The sequence below is a fragment of the Diadema setosum genome, chromosome 17 (genome assembly GCF_964275005.1).
Source record: "Diadema setosum chromosome 17, eeDiaSeto1, whole genome shotgun sequence".
Classification (NCBI taxonomy): Eukaryota; Metazoa; Echinodermata; class Echinoidea; order Diadematoida; family Diadematidae; genus Diadema; species Diadema setosum.
In genome coordinates, this window is record NC_092701.1 from 12,211,547 (window position 1) to 12,229,287 (window position 17,741).

General features: G+C 37.5%; 2 protein-coding genes across 2 annotated transcripts in view; both read left to right on the forward strand.

Annotated features, from left to right (window-relative positions):
* The first annotated feature begins 4,944 nt into the window (after positions 1-4,944).
* On the forward strand, positions 4,945-16,266 carry LOC140240927 (sulfotransferase 1A1-like). The gene is made up of 6 exons (XM_072320698.1): positions 4,945-5,179; positions 6,271-6,530; positions 6,948-7,071; positions 8,157-8,254; positions 14,473-14,665; positions 15,929-16,266. Exons 1-6 carry the CDS (start codon positions 5,029-5,031, stop codon positions 16,036-16,038), a joined length of 936 nt encoding a protein of 311 aa, XP_072176799.1. The 5' UTR covers positions 4,945-5,028; the 3' UTR covers positions 16,039-16,266.
* A 700-nt stretch (positions 16,267-16,966) lies between these two features.
* The window catches only part of LOC140241186 (sulfotransferase 1C3-like), a 5,317-nt gene continuing 4,542 nt past the window's right edge, over positions 16,967-17,741 (forward strand). Inside the window, exon 1 of the mRNA XM_072320945.1 lies at positions 16,967-17,002. Coding sequence (XP_072177046.1) covers positions 16,967-17,002 — 36 coding nt within the window. The remainder of the gene's footprint in view (positions 17,003-17,741) is intronic.

The following is a 17,741-nucleotide window of genomic DNA, read 5'->3' on the forward strand; positions in this document are numbered from 1 at the left end:
ATCGGGACCGAACGCTATTTTGACTGAATACCGTACTCGATTTCCCCAGGACGGGACGTTTCCCGGATTTGATCATGCGCAGAAGCAAATTTTGCACACGACACGCTAAAATCCCGGCCGCGTCGTGCTTGCGAAAACTCCCTATTACCTTTGGTACAACTCAGGAACTTCGTGGATTATGCAGGAATTGCCAAATTGGCAAACCACGAGAGCCCTCTCATTATCATACCGGAAACAAATAGCAGGTGTCTTGTCCAAAATTAACGGCACTGACAATTACAAAATTAACAATTAAAGCGTAACCAAATTATTCACTGTTGTAGCCCGACCAGACGCCGTGATTCGATTTATACAGCGACTGGGCTGTATAATAGTTATCACAGTTGCAGGCGTTCAATGTGTGCACAAAATGCCACAAGCAGGGCACCTGCTATGTGAAAAATGCATACCAAACCACTATAGTTACATTACATATCATAATTATTTGTAATAAAGACACGTGGATGGCGTTGGCTAAAAAAAAAAAAAAAAAAAAAAAAAAATGAAAAAATGTGATAAACACTGTACTGTGAACGATTTTCATGATTTCACATCGTGTAGTACATAAATCGACAGTTCCATGTATAGATTTGTGAGATTTGTGGAATCTATTGTGGTCCTTGAGCAGAGAAACCAGTAAACTGAAAATCTTAAACAAGTTACACTGAACAGTGTTGGTGACACCAGAGCCACACCTATTTCAGAAATGTAGCAGTTTTATTCAATTCCAATACCTCTTGCTCAACAAGATCACCTGTGAAAAATCTATGCATGCCTTCTTCTTTTGTTCTGCTTCCTTAAGCCCCAACTCATGAATTCTTGTGGTGAGGCTGCTATGTAATCATCCTTGTTCAGAGCAATTTGTTATAAATTTTGAAAACATTCTCATTCCTCATCCCAATCTCTATAAATTCTGAAACTTTGGACTCAGTGTAACTGATTTATAGTTGTTCAAATGTAAAAGTCTGAAAATCATCTGGAGGTCCCCTTTAAGTTTGTTTTTAGCTTTCTGAGTTGAGAAATTTAGCAATGTTGCATGAGATGTTGAGTATGATCTTATATGCAATGATAATCTTGAATCCCCATGGTTATTGTTTTTTTTTTTCTCTGCAGTGTTTCTTGATTTCCTAATAAAACCAATAAATCCTGTGAACACCACGATCCTGCGTCCTTTCCTTCATTTGAGTCCTGGGGACTATCACTACATCTTCATAACCCTCCCCACTATATCCATGATATTTCTTTAATCATTTTAATCAATGTAAACCGCGTTAATACACGCAAGCAATTCTTATCTTGAAAATGAAGTGCACACAGCTAAGTACGCAAGCTAACAAGGTTTCACTCTACTGGAATTGTATTTTGAATGTATATATTATTTTCAAGGTTTCACCTTCGGAACAACTCATGTATTTAGTCGATCTTTAGGATATTGCCATACTGGCAAGCCATGAGTGCCCTGTTATTTTCATACCAGAGAGCAACGATAATGTCTTGTCCAAAATAAAGGCACTGATAATGAAGAAACTCATAAACTGCAACCACATTATTCACTCCCGTAGGCGTTCACGGCGCCAAGAAATACCCTGCATCGCGTTTGGTATTCAAAGGACTCACTAACACAATTACATCACATGTAATATTTGTGATAAAGATGCAAGTACAGTGTGAACTTAAAACAAAGACTTATAATTAAGAAACGGCTTCAGACATCTAATGTGATTTACCTTTGAATTTGAAAGAGGCTCTACAAGAGCGCAATGTTCAAATCTGGAATGGAAAGTGGCAGAGGCCCATGAATGTATAATGAGATGTTATATTTGAACACCCTGAAGTAGCATTGAAAAAACAAAATAATCATATTGGATGTTATCAATGCGAAAATCTGATTGTAATTTTTGTGGGACATACTGCAGTATGTCCCTCAAAAATTACAATCAAATTTTCGAATTGATAACATCCAAAATGATCGACCTGTCTAAGTGCTTCTTCGGGGCCTTAAAATATAAAATCTTAGCTCTATTTTGCAGAAAACCTCATTCAATTTGGTTAAGCGGTCACAGAGAAATGTAGATTGTTGTAAAGCATGTCATGAGACTAATTTTTCCAATTGTAGCAATTCAATGCTCTAGTGCGTGAATAATAGACAGAACTTGGACAAAAGAGATTCCCGACATCCTTTACAAAATTCCTCATTTCTCTTTGACCACTGAAGCAAATTGAATGGGGTTTTCTGTAAGATGTGGGCAATGAAGTATAGTTGCATACCCTGAATTTGTATTTAGATTGATTCACTATCTTTAAAGATATCATTGCGGGGGATCCCGTTGTATTTTTTTTTTTTTTTGGGGGGGGGGAACATACTGTATATACCGTATGAGGGCACTCGCCCATATATGCTACAGAACATATTAATTTCATTGTAATTGCAATTGCGTATTCTTGTATAATCTTGCTTTTTCTGGAGCACACTGCGTGCTATGTGCTAAATAAGCAAAGCTAATTAGTTTTATTATTTTGAATATGTTATGTACATATACAGCGTATATGTGTATGTATACGCAGGGTTTTATATTAGCGGTGGCCTAGGGCCACGAAAAACTGATGTCGGGTTCCAAATTTCTTTGATGGCCGATCATGCAACTTAGATTCAAAATGGATTGTTACGTTTGCTCTCATTTCGATCATTATCTTTTTTTTTTTTAATCGGGACACCAAAATTTCAGATTTAAATAATTTAATGATTCAAATGAGGTGGCAGCTATTAACAGGCTTGATTGCACATAGAATCAGGCTGAGAATTCTGAGAGTTTCAATTTGTACGTCTTCGTAAACATACATATCATACATGTTTCAGCAATCAGTTAAGATCATATCTGGTTTAAAAAAAAACAACAACTCAGTGGCGTAAATTTTAACCGTGTGGTTTGGTAAAGGTCGACATGAATTTATTTGATCCCTACCTCGATCTAAGAATATGGTATTCGCTGAAGTTTATTTCATTGTCCTTTAAAATACGACAAAAAACAACAACACACAATTGTGATGTCACTAACAAGACCGTTAGAGGAATCATAAATTATTATGAAAAGGACTTTTTTCCCCCGACAGATGGTGATGATGATGATGATGATGATGATGGAATAAAGCTTACATAACAACCTCTGCAAGAAAGTCGAAAGTGATTTTGCATCGAGTTGCTATTTCACTGCATCATTCCTTAAAATAGTTTAAAATCAACCCTGGTCTGGCATTTGATGTATCCTATATGTTTAAAAGTCGAATAGCCTATTATTCAGGATTGTGCAAATGTCAAGATGCAGGCTAACGCACATTGGGAATGCAGTTATAGGGAGTCATGAACAAGTTAACACAGCTGTAGGAGTGAAGGATATAATATAGGGATGGGATTTTTATTTGAGAAAAAGATTGCAACATAATGTTCCGAACATGGAATAGCTCTCTGTATTAGCACTGGGGGCCCCTATGACTTTCAGCAGGACTTCTGACCTTTGGAGCACACGGACCTATTTTCATCTGCAGGTAAACACTGCAAGTCTACGTTCTTGGTTTCTGTGTAGAATCCTAGTGATCGTAAGTGTTCATTGCACTTCGTCTTTGGAACTTCGACCGGAAGGTCTAACATCGAGCTGCCGAAGTGACGAGAAATCCAAGGACAGGCCTTTTTGTCGAGGGAAAGCAAACCACGTTCAACTGATATAGTTTTACAACAGCAGCGTATTCTGATCTGCAATCAGTTTGAACAGGTAGGCGGTTCATCTTAGGGAAGCAGAACCACGTATCCTAGACCGTGTACCGCCACCAGCCTAATGCTTACATCTCAACTGTTCCCATAGTTGCAACTTTCCTGCACACTTTTTTTTTTTTTCAGGAAAGAATAAGACGCTCTTTTCAACCTTGCAATAATGCTTTTGTGAACTCCTGCCAACAGTAATGTATGAGAGACGAGTGAAATTACCCATTTCTGATATATTTTCAACCATTGATTGTTCTTGATGTCGGGGCGGATGTCAGGGTTGGAAGATATAATCTTATGTTCTTATGTCAATTTCATTCACTTTAACCTTTTGTTTGCGCTGGATACCGGATGGTACAGAAAGATTCATGGGATTGTACACACATGCTGGCGCAGGAGGGTTAAATAGCTTTGAAATGTGTCAGAGGTGGACCAATTGGCTGAAATCATTGGTGGTAGTGTAGATCAATGTTTAAATTCCCGAATTCTCCTAAAGGAGTATTTAAACTTTCAAGATAAGGACAATTTCAGCATGATATTTAAATGTAGGCCTACTTAGTGAAAAGAAAGTGCCCAAGATTACATTTTTGTCATACAATTAGGAAACAACTAGGAAATTGAGATCCTCATATACTGGCAATGCTATATGCATGAGCAATACAGTGAGAACGGATGTCGTTCCGGTAGGCCCTGAAGGATTCGTGAGAAATTTCTTGCTATAAGTTGCCAAACTTTGTGTTGTAGAAAATCCAATTTTACCAACTTCTATCTGTTACTGTTGTATTTTCGTTTACACATGGTGATCTTTTATGATCTAGTTGCAGAAATAGATTGGAATTGTCATTGATAAATAAGTGGGGTCAGTTTTCCGCCACACTTCGTGGCGATTGGTATACACGTTGCGTGCATACAGATCTCCTTCAAGATTATGTACATTTATTATCATGATATATATGTAAAATTTACTCAATGAGGCCTATGTTGTCTGTGATTTTGAATCAAATTGACCCTCGTTCAACTTTAGCTAACACATGATATCATGTAGCGTTGTTAAAATGTCATGATACCTAAATGCATGTCTTTTTTTTTTTAATGAGTGTGCTTGTGTGTGATTAAATTTCCGACAATAGATCATTGCCCCTTTGCTACTGGATGCTGATTTTGTGTGTACGGTAGTGTTTCACTGCTTTGATGCGACTTGATGCATATATTTCGAAGGTAATTTCGCAAACATGGCGGAAAACGAACCACCTCACCTCAGCGGAGCCCATACGTACAAGGGGATCGTATTACCCAACATCATTCTGGACTCCAGCGTGGACGCGTTACCAACTTTTGAAGTTCGCCCGGACGACGTGTGGATTTGCACCTATCCTAAGACAGGTATGTACTGGCTGCAAGAATTCTATCCTATCATGCCTGTCTTGTCAGACAATTTGTTTGTGATTCTGTGCATGTACGCCTACACATACTCACACACACACACATACACACACACACGCACATATTTATTTATTTATTTATTTATTTATTTATTTATTTATTCCGTCATATTTAAACAGGGTAGTCCCCTCAGTTTCACAACTGCTTTCCAGGGGAGCCCTGTGTACATATACATGATGAAAACATTGGATTACAATAGACTTCATAAAAAAAATCATATACAAGTGTAACACATATACACAAAACAATACAAGCTTTAAAAGATACTAGACCATGGAGACTGACTTAAAATGTATTCTGAATTCGGCATAAACAAAAGTATTATTGAAAAAAAACCCACACACTTTGCAACTGATTGACAAAGAAACAAACTGTGTAATAGAAATTACTGTAATGACACACCAAAAAAAAAAAGTTTAAAGTACCATAAAAGGGGTTAATGGAACCAAAGAAGAAAAATCATTAAAAACTATATATTGAAACAAGAAAGGGAAACTGACCAGAAACAAATAATAAATAGTGAAAACTTTGAGCAAAGAAAATGGGTTTTTCCGATGAAAACCCATTTTCTTTGCTCAAAGTTTTCACTATTTATTATTTGTTTCTGGTCAGTTTCCCTTTCTTGTTTCAAAATATATTAAAAAATAAAAAAGCTGCATCGCTTCGGCGATCCCTCGCATTTATTCCAAAGTTGATTTACATCCTTTGGGTTTATGTCAGGTTAATGTGTGTGTGTGTCGCACACATACACACACTATAGCTTCTGACCACACGAGCAAAGAGAGTTAAGGGTAGGGACGAACACCGATCTAGGGCTTTCAATAGCTCAGTCGGTAGAGCACCGGTCTAGTAATCCGGAGGTCTCGGGTTCGAATCCCGATGAAAACCCATTTTCTTTGCTCAAAGTTTTCACTATACAGTATTTACACATGAAACGGTGACAAAGTTGTGCATAGTCACCGTACCTGGTATGCAAATGTCTCATCCAAACAATCAACCGTAGTGACCATGAGTATCTTCCTCTGGTAAAGGAACTCACTGGATGAATGAAATCGTTGGACTCATCCTGGCCCGGGGAGTACCGGAGAAAATAGATCGATCGCTGTCTACAAGCACAGTGGAGATGATAAACGTGGCCCAAAAGATTCCCAAGACACGGGCGGAAGAGCTCGAGAATCCTCCAAACTTGGCGCCATTTTTGGATGTGGTTGCCAAGGCGAAATCTCCCCGCGTCATTCTGTCACACCTTCCGATCGAGATGCTGCCTACGAAACTTGAGGAAAAAGGAAAGGTATGTATGTTTGTCTCGATCCCTCCCCCCCCCCCCCCACCCAGTCCTCTGTTTGTGGATTAGCGCGTAACTTGTATTCCTGCTGTTCCAATACGTGTATAAAACATACTGTGTCGACGTTCATTCTCAGTATGATACTGTTTTGTTTGTTCATGAAACATGTGATTATGTCACTGGTCTTTACAGCGTTTGTTTAACAATCAGCTCCATAGTCGTCCGTCTCTGTGGAAGAAATGAGTTGTTCTACTGAGCTAAACACTCTGCACTCCTGGAACAAACAATCGACACACGCTAAATTTTCTATACACAATGTTTACTTTCATGACATAATATTTAACGAATATTCAACGAATAAAAATCAGAAAAAAAGTTCAAAACATAACCTTTGTTCTTTTTTCTTTCCCTTGTTTGTCAAAGGTTATCTACGTAGCCCGTAACCCGAAGGATGTTCTCAATTCGAATTACAACATGATGGTAAAGGGGAAGATTGCACCAGCTGGTTTCTCATGGGAAGTGCTCCTGGGATCCTTCATGGAAGACAGTGGGTATCTTGTGCATCTTTATCAGTTGTTGGTCGTTTATTGCCTCTTTTTATTCATAATGATCTTGGTTCAGTGAAAAATTGATTCACTTTCCGGTAAAAACAAGCACCAAGGAGAAGTATATAAAGCTTAAAACAATTACTATTCTTGAGACTGAGCATGATATTAAGCAAATTATTTATGCTTATCTGGAAGCAGATAAGGATAAGGATGATAAGGAATGTTATGGCAATTGAAATCAATTGAAATTAAACTGTGCTAATCGAAACAGGTACACATCTTGCATCTGTAACTGCTCTCATTTCGAAAGCGACAGACAGGATTGAGAGCATGTTGCTGCATTTAAAGTAGACAAATTTAATGCGACGTGAAATCTTGTTTAGCAACAATATCATACTTCATGTAAAGTTTAATTTGAATTGGCCCCCTGTATGGTAAAATACCGCAATAAACGTGAAGTGACACCAAGGAAGTATAAACTTAAATGTGGATAAAGTTTACACATAGAACCATTAAAACCAGCTGTTTTGTTATGGGTAAATATTTTTCAGATATCAATAAGATCATTTTCCCCCAAAGAATTACTTGTTGTCTGCAATAGCAAGAAATTTATGTACACACACACACACACACACACACACACACACACACACACATATATATATATATATATATATATATATATATGCCGATGATATGGTTAACATTCACTTAATATTCTCTAAATCACCCTTGTTCAGAATAACTAGGAATCAATGAGTTAGTGCAGCTAACACAAGGGTCGGATCCAGGAATTCCGTAAAATGGCGGCGCCTTTACAAAATTAAGGGGGAGGGGCGGGCTCACGCCCCATCCCATTTTTCCTTTTATTTCTTTTGTGTTAAAAAACAAATAGGGGCGCCCTGTGCGCCCCGCCTGGATCCGCCACTGAACATGTTTCTGTAATAGTCAGTCACAAAATATAATCGTCAATGTTTCCCCGAAATTATACTTCTCCACATTGTTGTGTACCACTTTATTACGGTTTTTTATTCTTTAATTCATTTACATATTTGTTGGTCTTTCTTCTTCGACTTTCATGTAGAGCCAGCATATGGGCCATGGTTAGACCACAACCTTGGATTCTGGAAACTCCGGGACAAAGATAACGTGATCTTTCTCTTCTACGAGAATCTCAAAAAGGTATGATGATCTTGAAATCGCCGACGCTGAAGCGTTAAGAGAACCAGATGACTTTAGGGAAGAAACTCTTAACAGTATTTTTTTTTTTCTCCCATAAATGGCACAATGCGCTTGATATCGTCTTTTGTACCAACAAGCAGCCTAGCTGGAATGGAATAGGAAAGATCAACAACATCATTCTCCCATTTCTAGTGCTTGTTGTTTGTTTATTTGTTTGTTTGTTTGTGTGTGTGTGTGTGTGTGTGTGTGTTTATATTCACACCCCGCTCTATCTTCTCAAGAGGAGCATTTCACTTGCTTGATTTGACTCTCTCACACACTGGACCTCTGTAGTCACCATGTTCTATTCGACTGACAAAAGTATTTTGGGTATAAAATGAGTCGAGAGGGGATAGCATACAGTATGCTCCCCCCCAAAAAAAAAAAACAAAAAAAAAAACACAAAACGAGTCGAGAGGGGACAGCATACAGTATGCCCCCCCCCCCCCAAAAAAAAAAAAGAAAGTACAATCCACTTTTCGCACTGATAACACCCAATGTGATAAAACCGTCTAAATGCTACTTTAGAGTCTTATATAACATCTATATAACATCTTAGCTCTATTTTACAGGAAACCCATTCAATTTGGTTAAGCGGTCACAGAGAAATGTGGATTGTTGTAAAGCATGTCATGAGTTTGATTCTTCCAAGTTTAGCATTTGAATGCTCTTGGAGATGCAAATTAATCTGTGAACAAAAAAAAAAAGACAGAAGTTGGAGGGAGAAATTTCTGACATGCTCTACAAAATTCCTCATTTCTCTTTGACCACTGAAGCAAATCGAATGAAGGTTTCTGTAATGGTATTTGGATTGATTCACTATTTTTAAAGCTATCGTTGCGAAGGGTACCGTTGTATTTTTTTTGGGGGGGGGGAGGGGGGGGGGGACATACGGTATAAGACCATTCAGCATCCTTCAGACAGATTGGGAGGTTAGAACTGATCTGTTTGATAGCAAGGCAAAAGCACTTCCGCTTGGACATCCCAGGTAAAACCTAATACGCAGGCTGCTGGCGCCCATGCACAAATCCAACCGGGATATGTGTATAGAATGGAATGGGCGTGGCAAGAGGCGACATTTTGAAGTCAACATGACAAAATTCCTCATCGCCTTCCCTGTTCACGACAAATCCTTCTAATAACATGAGGGGTTTTTTTTTCTCATCCAAGTCATGTATCATTTTAATCAGCTTTAGAAAACAGAAACAGCAACTGATAAGAATGAAGGACCGAGAGTGATGTATCAGAAGGTATATAGCTACGAAGGAACCGGGCACGTCTCATCAGTCGCATATTTTTGTATACAAAATAGAAATGTATGGGAGTTCATGCAGCCTTGTATTACAAATCTCACAACTTTATATGGCGGCTATGTGGCCTCAACTCCACAGTTTGTCTTGGACAGTTACGTGCCTTAGAAAATTGTTAAATATTGACTCTACGTGACAAGTAGGGTTTGGTATCAAAACTCACGTGAATCCTTGTAAGTGAGCAATGTGCATGGGTGCAGCATTATCTGTCTACCACAAATACACACACACGCATACACATGTTCACATACACAAGGAGACATAAGATTGAAAAAGTATTTGATTACTTTTGCAAACAAACGAACTATCCGAGTTCAAGCACTCCATATCAGTTTGATCGGTCGATCGAGAATAATATATGATATCCGCTGATTATACCGGTGTTACAAAATACATTTCCCACTTTTGATCCTTAATAGTTCAAAAACTATCAGATACAACAGTCATTGATATGAGTAATAGCTGAATAGCGTACAATTTAGTTGGAGGTGATTTGAATATGAGAGCATGAATCAGTTTCATTAAATCTATGATTAATTTTAAAGTTAAGCTCCAGATTTTGGTCAAATTTGAACCCTCTGTACAAAACTGAACTTTACACAAGAACCAATGATGTGTATGTGAGTGTGTGCTTACAATGAAGCGGAATAATAGACATGAATACCACGAATACCACCTTTTCAGAGCTCTGCCGACTAGGCTTCTGGTCTCTTGCTCCAAGACACATGAATGCTTTATTAGTAATTCATGATGGATTGCCCTGGGCACTGCTAGTCTGAATTCATGGTAAAGGGTAAAATGCATGCAAATGAAAGAAATATAAGCACATGTTTTCATGTGCTTGCAAACACTACATTTCAGGATGAATAAAGACTAGCTGTGATTGTGGAATTTCCATGAATATGTAATAGAGCATTCCAATCCTGGTCATTGTTCAGGACCATTGTCAGGGTGTTAACCACACACTCCCATTCATAGTCCATGGGCCAGGCCAGATATTGGTACCATCTGAGGTGGCAAAACCTTTTTGGTGTCATTTTGTTTGTCAGGCATAGATATGCTTATCAAGCTATGATAGCATTTCCAAATGAGTAGCTTAGTCCTAATAAATGAATTTTTAACCCGTTTGGTTTCGCTGTTATATCCCTTTACTTCTGAATCGAAACTAACCGCTATAGAAAGAAGAGCACTGTCTTCTGTATGTCCACAGGTGTTCTGTTGTAAACGCGGTGCGCTTAGTCTTTATTCAAGGCAGCGAAGGGAAAAACCGAGGGTTATGATGTCCACAGCGCTTAGTATTTATTCAAGACGGCGAAGGGAATATCCAAAGCTATTGATACAGTGTATATCCCTTTATCTAAAAAGCAAACAAAAAACAATTCCTAGTGGAAATTTTCAAAGGTCACACTCTGCCTGTCTTTGGTCAAAGAGCGTCAAAAATATTTGGCATTGGTCGGGTTGATGGCTGAAATCTTTGACTAAGCTAATACTCTGGAAATGCTATTATACTTTTATAGCAAAATAATATTCCTTAGATATATGCCATTTCAAAATGCACAACTAGAACTTGCCACCTCAGGTGGTACCAGTAACCCATTTTTCGGGTCTTGGCCCATGGACTAATTGTGTGACAATTGTTTCCGTGTGTGTGTGTGTGTGTGTGTGTTTGTCTGATTAACAACAATATCAGTTCTGGTAAACACTGCAAAAAAACAACAACAACAAAACAAAACAATGTACCGTTATCTTATCTAAAGTTACTAATAAAAGGAATCATCTATACTGTTTTTATACTACCCTCTCAACAAATACATAAGTTTTAAACAAAAATCACTGTGCTCATTTACAATAGTATTTATTATTACGTATTGTAGTGTACCGGTTCATTGTTTGATGGAAATAAAGCTACATTGGCGTGGCATTAGTGTTTTCACCTCAGCGTTTTCACCGGAAAATGATGAATAATCAAAAATACGGCAAAATCCACGAGGAATTGCTTTTTTGTTTGTTTTTTAGATAAAGGGATATACACTGTATCATAGGCTTTGGATATTCCCTTCGCCGTCTTGAATAAAGACTAAACGCATCGCGTTTAGCTCTGGACAGCATCACCCTTTGGATATTCCCTTCGCCGCCTTGAATAAATACTAAGCGCACCGCGTTTACAACAGAACACCTGTGGACATACCATGAGCTCCATGGACATACAGAAGACCGTGCTCTTGTTTCTATAGCGGTTAGCCTCGATTCAGAAGTATAGGGATATAAAAACGAGACCAAATTGGTTAAAAATTCATTTATTAGGACTAAGCTACTCATTTGGAAATGCTATCACAGCTTGATAAGCATATCTATGCCCAACAAACAAAATGACACCAAGAAGGTATTGCCACCTGAGATGGTACCAATAACCAATTTTTCGCCTCTTGGCCCATGGACTATCACACCAATTGACCCCCTGTGCAAAATTGACATTTTGTGCAGAAGGTTGAAAACAGTGCAAAATCTGAAACCTAAACTTAAGAATAAATCTTGAATTTAATGAAACTGATCTGTGATATCATTTTTGAATTACCTCCAACAAAATTGTAAACAACTCAGCTATTGCTCATATCAATGACAGTGTTATCTGATTTATAGGTTGTTTTTTTTTTAACTATTCAGGATGAAAAGTGGGAAACGTTTCTTGTAACACCTAGTATATCACATACTTCTTATTTTATTTTCTATGGCCAAAACGTCCATTAAATAATGGTCACATGAAGCATTACAAAGAGAAGACTGCACATGAAAAAAAAAGGTCGAAAACAATGTGTTCAAAATAGGTGGCATTTATAATACAATTCAAGATTTTCACCACCTACAAACAAGAGTACAAACTGCGGTATAAGTGGTATAAGCAAGTTGGCTGTTCCACGTTTACACATGAGCAGAAGACCAACACCAACAGGCATTTGGTTTTTTAATTCACTGGGATAAGCATCTGTGATGTAAAAATTAATCATGTAATCCTTATTCAAAATGCTGCTTGCTGGCACATATCCACCCGACAGTAAAAGTGGTTTTTGGCAACATCAATAGAAAAAGATTATTGATACATTCAATGTAAAACAATGAAATGGAGGCTTTTCCGAAGGTGTTAATTGACAGATCGTACTTGTCATTAGTCTGGTATACGCCAGTCCATCCTTTGTTTGAACAAGATCGATGATTTGTTACGTAAAGCTTGTGCATTATAAGGAGTGAAGTGCCCCAAATCGACTGAGAAAAAAGAAAGGTCATTAGTACCAATGTGCCCATGTGAGCTAACTCCCAACTGACTTATTCTCTATTATCAAACATGACAGTTATACGGACGCTGAAACAGTATAGCCATTGCTCTGCAACTTCTGTGAAAGTGAATCCCTCATGGCAGTGGTCGCCTATGCACTAAAAATATAATACACCTACTGGCGAACGTAATTTGGCAATTTGGACAGTGTATACAAGGAATATAGATTCAGCACATTCATTTGCATAATGGTTGATTCTCCAGTTACACGAGTTTTAACGCAGTCACTTTTTATATCCTGTACAACGATCGCACAATTTAAGATATTGAGTATACAGTGACTATTAGTGGTGTATAGACACAATGCCAGCATGCAAAGAGAAAAGGGCAAGAAAGGGAAAATAGACAGTAAGCAATGGTAAGGAAATTAATTCTTACGTCACTTTTGAGGCTGAGATTTGAAGGTAATAATTCTGCGTTGTTTCTGACTAGTTTCGTGTAACAGATTGTTATTCTTTGACTTGTTGACCTGGAAGTTGTACAAAACATAAAAACAAGACCAGACGGAAAGGTTTCACGCACTTTATATACCAGCAATTGAAAATCTTGTGCTGATAACTGTGCCCTTCCTTCGTAAGAGTAAGATGAGATGATATAATCTTTGATGTTGCAGACGTAAATAAGTGGTGCAAAGTCCATGAACGCGAGAGTGACTTTGCAGAAAAAAAAAAAATATATAATTCATATTTACCTACTAAAAGGTATGTCAGCCCTTAAGAGTGCGAAAGCAGACTTTGAGAGCGTAAGAGCTTAGATATTTGTTTTTCTCTTGAAAACACGTTATACCTTCAGGCTTGAATAAATGAAACGATATGTTATGTGTAAAGTGAGAACAAATATCCCACGAAGTCGAGGTCGGAGTATACGTACCCCATTCTATCAAATCTCCGGTACAAAACAGTTCTACACTTTGATAACAGATACACTAAATTTCGTCATCTTTCTTTTTTTTTTTTGTACACGATCAATGGAAAATTGTGAGGTGATGACATCATCAGCTCATCCATTTGCACATTCATACCAAATATGCAAAAACTCACAATTTCAAAACTTCCTTGATTTTCATTCGATTTTGATCTAATTTTCACTGTTGTACTTGTGGGATTTTACTCCTTATCAGACTGTAAATAACTAGTTGGAATTTCTCTTTAAGCATTCTTTACATCCGCTTCTCTCATAGTCTAGATAACCGGAAAAAAATGATGTAGAAAGTGTGCTTGGTCGGAGCCCAGCTAACATTCGGACGGTTTCTGAACGTTCTTGAAACGGTCCAAGTTCGTTATTTGGACGTTTTGTCAAAAATGTTTTCTGGATGTCTTTGTTTGTGGAAGGTTTTCGACGTATTTAAAACGTTACAAATGGACGTTAAAAAAAAAATTAAACGGTTACAAAAAAAGAAATCAAGGACCTGCAGAATACCTTTTGAGCGTTAGAAGAGTTTACACAGAACCAACGAATTAAGTAATTATTCCAAACGGTGTCGTTTGATTTTCATGATAAAATTTTGACTGCTCGCTGTGCATTTATCCTGGCATCAGAATCCCGTAGAGGGCGTACGGCAGGTGGCGGCCCACATCGGCGTCGATCTGACTGCTAACGAGGTCCAGAAAGTTGTCGAGCACAGCTCATTCAAGGGAATGAGCAAGACGTACACAACGCGTAAGACGGACGAAAAAGCAGTCGATAAGGATTTCCACGATGTGGTGAACGCAGTCCCCTTCATGAACAAAGGTATCAACGGCTTGGGATGTGTTCTGGGATCAAGCAAATTTCTAAATATTGTTTGCGTATTCTCTTTATTGGGCTGATTCTGACAAGTACTCCAATCTGTCACATCATTGTATAGTGTGTAGTTTGCTCACATAGCAGGTATATGTGCAGTGTACTCCCCTTTCTCACAAACACATTCCATTCATTGGAATATATATATATATAATTTCATAATATGTTTTATTAGTTATTATACTATACACACCTGTTCTAATCATTGTTAAGTGATCGTAACGTATCATTTTCTACTAGAATGATGATGATGAAATCATAGAAGTGACGCGTTAAAATGAAAGTTAGGCCTCCAATTTTGGAGGGTTTTTCATTCTGCTAAATATAATGTATATATTATATAGGGTGGCGCACACAAGTATGCATATCTCATGGCATCAACCTGACTGAAGTGTTCATAACTTCCATATTTTTTAACGAAACTTCATAGTTTTTTCTTAATGCAAAGATCAGACAATACAGAATTGTATTCATGCCTAAGATTTACCAGTTATGAGCTGCCTTCCCCTGATTTTTGATAACATTGTTCTTAGCAAAAGCAGTAATAAACCTTTTTGGCTGGACAGTCAATTTGCTCTTCTTGACCTTCCGCTTCCTGTCTCAGAGATGACATTATTCTTTCTTAACCCAGGTGGCTGTAACAAATCTTTTACTAGTTGTCTATTCTGTGTAGTATCTGTGCAATTTCTCTAATGATTTTACCTGCTTGTCATTGTTCAATTTCCCTCTTTCTTTCTGACACAGATGCATATTCCCTTGTTTCTTGCCATTTTGTCGATCCAGCAGATTGACACTGAAAATTCCAATCCTTCAAGGACAACCTCAAAGATATAGTCCAAATAAAACAGTTGTAAATCCATGAAAAGTTATCGAAAATTCAGCAAATTTTCACATCCTGTAGGCTGACATCTCGGAAGCAATAGTCTGTAATTTCAGACTGATTGGACCTACAGCTACCGAGAGAGAGCAGCATTGCACAATGAGGAGGGTATGCATACTTATGCACGTTACCCTTTATATATGTAAACAGAGAGGAAAAAACAAACAAACAAACAAACAAACAGCCTCCACACAGAGAAATTTGGTTCTTTTATTTAGAATAGGATACAGCAGATATTTCTTATCAATTCGCTTCAGTAAATGCATATTTGGAAATATGATGATTATGCATGTTTTGGTTTTGTTTGTTGTTGTTGTTTCTTCTGTATACAGGCGTTTCCGGTCAGTGGAAAGAGCGCTTCACCGTGGCCCAAAACGAAATGTTTGACAAGTGGTACGAACAGAAAATGAAAGGAGTCGACCTGACATTCGAGTTTGAATAGATACTGTCCGGGTATTTGCAGCATTTTGACATTGGTATCTACGACGCCAACATCAGACTGATCTGTTTTACACGCTGAACCCCAAAGAATGTGGCTTTCATATTGTCATTGGGATTTTTCTTTCAAATCCAAGTTTTCCTCCTTTGCGACTTTACATCATTACACTGTCAAGACCAAGCACGTACAAACAAAAAAAATACCAGTTTCTTATCCTAATATAAATATTACAAGAACACGGATGAGGTGTAACCTTTACCTGAATGTACAGCTGTCTCAATAATGAAAATAAACATACTGCATGATATTTGCAATGTATCATGCAGCCAAACAATCAAACTGAAAAACAAACAATAAAAAAAAAGAATCTTAATATCACAACACTATGCAGTCAGTTCGCTGTGCTGGCCTCTTGGCTGGAGTGAATTTTCGTTGAAAATTATCCTTTCCGTGATGTTTGAACCATTACATTGTTTTAATGATTTCAACCATGAGATTGTTTTAATACTTTCAACCATGAGATTGTTCTAATAATTTCAACCATGGGATTATTTTAATAATTTCAACCATGAAATTGTTTTAGTAATTTCAATCCACGTCAACCATGTTGATATATCAAAGAAAGCGATCAGTGAGTTTCACCTTGTAGTGCCTATACAGCCACGCAAACTCATAAAGTTCCATGTACTGGGCCCCGTTTTATCAAAAGATAAAATTGATTTTAAATTTCCTTACCACACAGCCTGCTATAGACTTACAGATGAAGTCAACTATATAATCAATTTTAACTCTTCATAAAACAGGGCCCTGGGATTGTATGTTTGAATGTAAATCACTCTATAGGTAGTTGTATTATTTGAAAGAGATAACCTTAGGTAACAAACCAGGGACTTAATATTGGATTATACATGAATTGCCAAATTGGCAAACCATGAGAGCCCTCTCGTTTTTATACCAGAGACCGATAGTAAGCATTTTGTGCAAAATAAACGGCACTGATAATTACAACATTTACAAACAAAGCGTAATCTGGTAACCATATTATTCACTATTGTAGGCGTTCAATGCGCCAACAAAATGCTACCAGCAAGGCACCTGCTATTTGAAGAATGCAAACTAATCCACTACAATCAGACTGTATGTCATAATTATTATTTGTAATAAAGACACATGGATTGTGTTAGCAAAAAGGTGATGAACAAACAATTTATTGTGAAACAGTCCTTTAAATTTGTTTATATTATTCGGTTAGGAAATTAAGTAATGTTATATGAGATGTCGAGTATAATCTTGTGGAATGATAAGGCGTAATATATGGCAATTGTTTTTCTGTTTTCTGCAAGGTTTCTCGATTTCCTGATAAAACCAATAAATCCTGTGAACATCACATTCCTGCGTCCATTCATTCATTTGAGTCCTGGGGTCTACCACTACATTTTCACAACCACTCCCCGCCCCCCCCCCCCTCCAAAAAAAAAAAAAGATTATAAGATGACATCCGTTATCATATTTTCAATTTGTATTATATATAAATATCCATCAATATTTTATAATTATATTCATATCTGTGCTCTTTTCGGTTTTACTTCTAATGTATATCTTTATATATATATATATATATATATATATATATATATATATGTGTGTGTGTGTGTGTGTGTGTGTGTGCGTGAGTGCGTGAGTGAGTGCGTGAGTGCGTGTTTTTT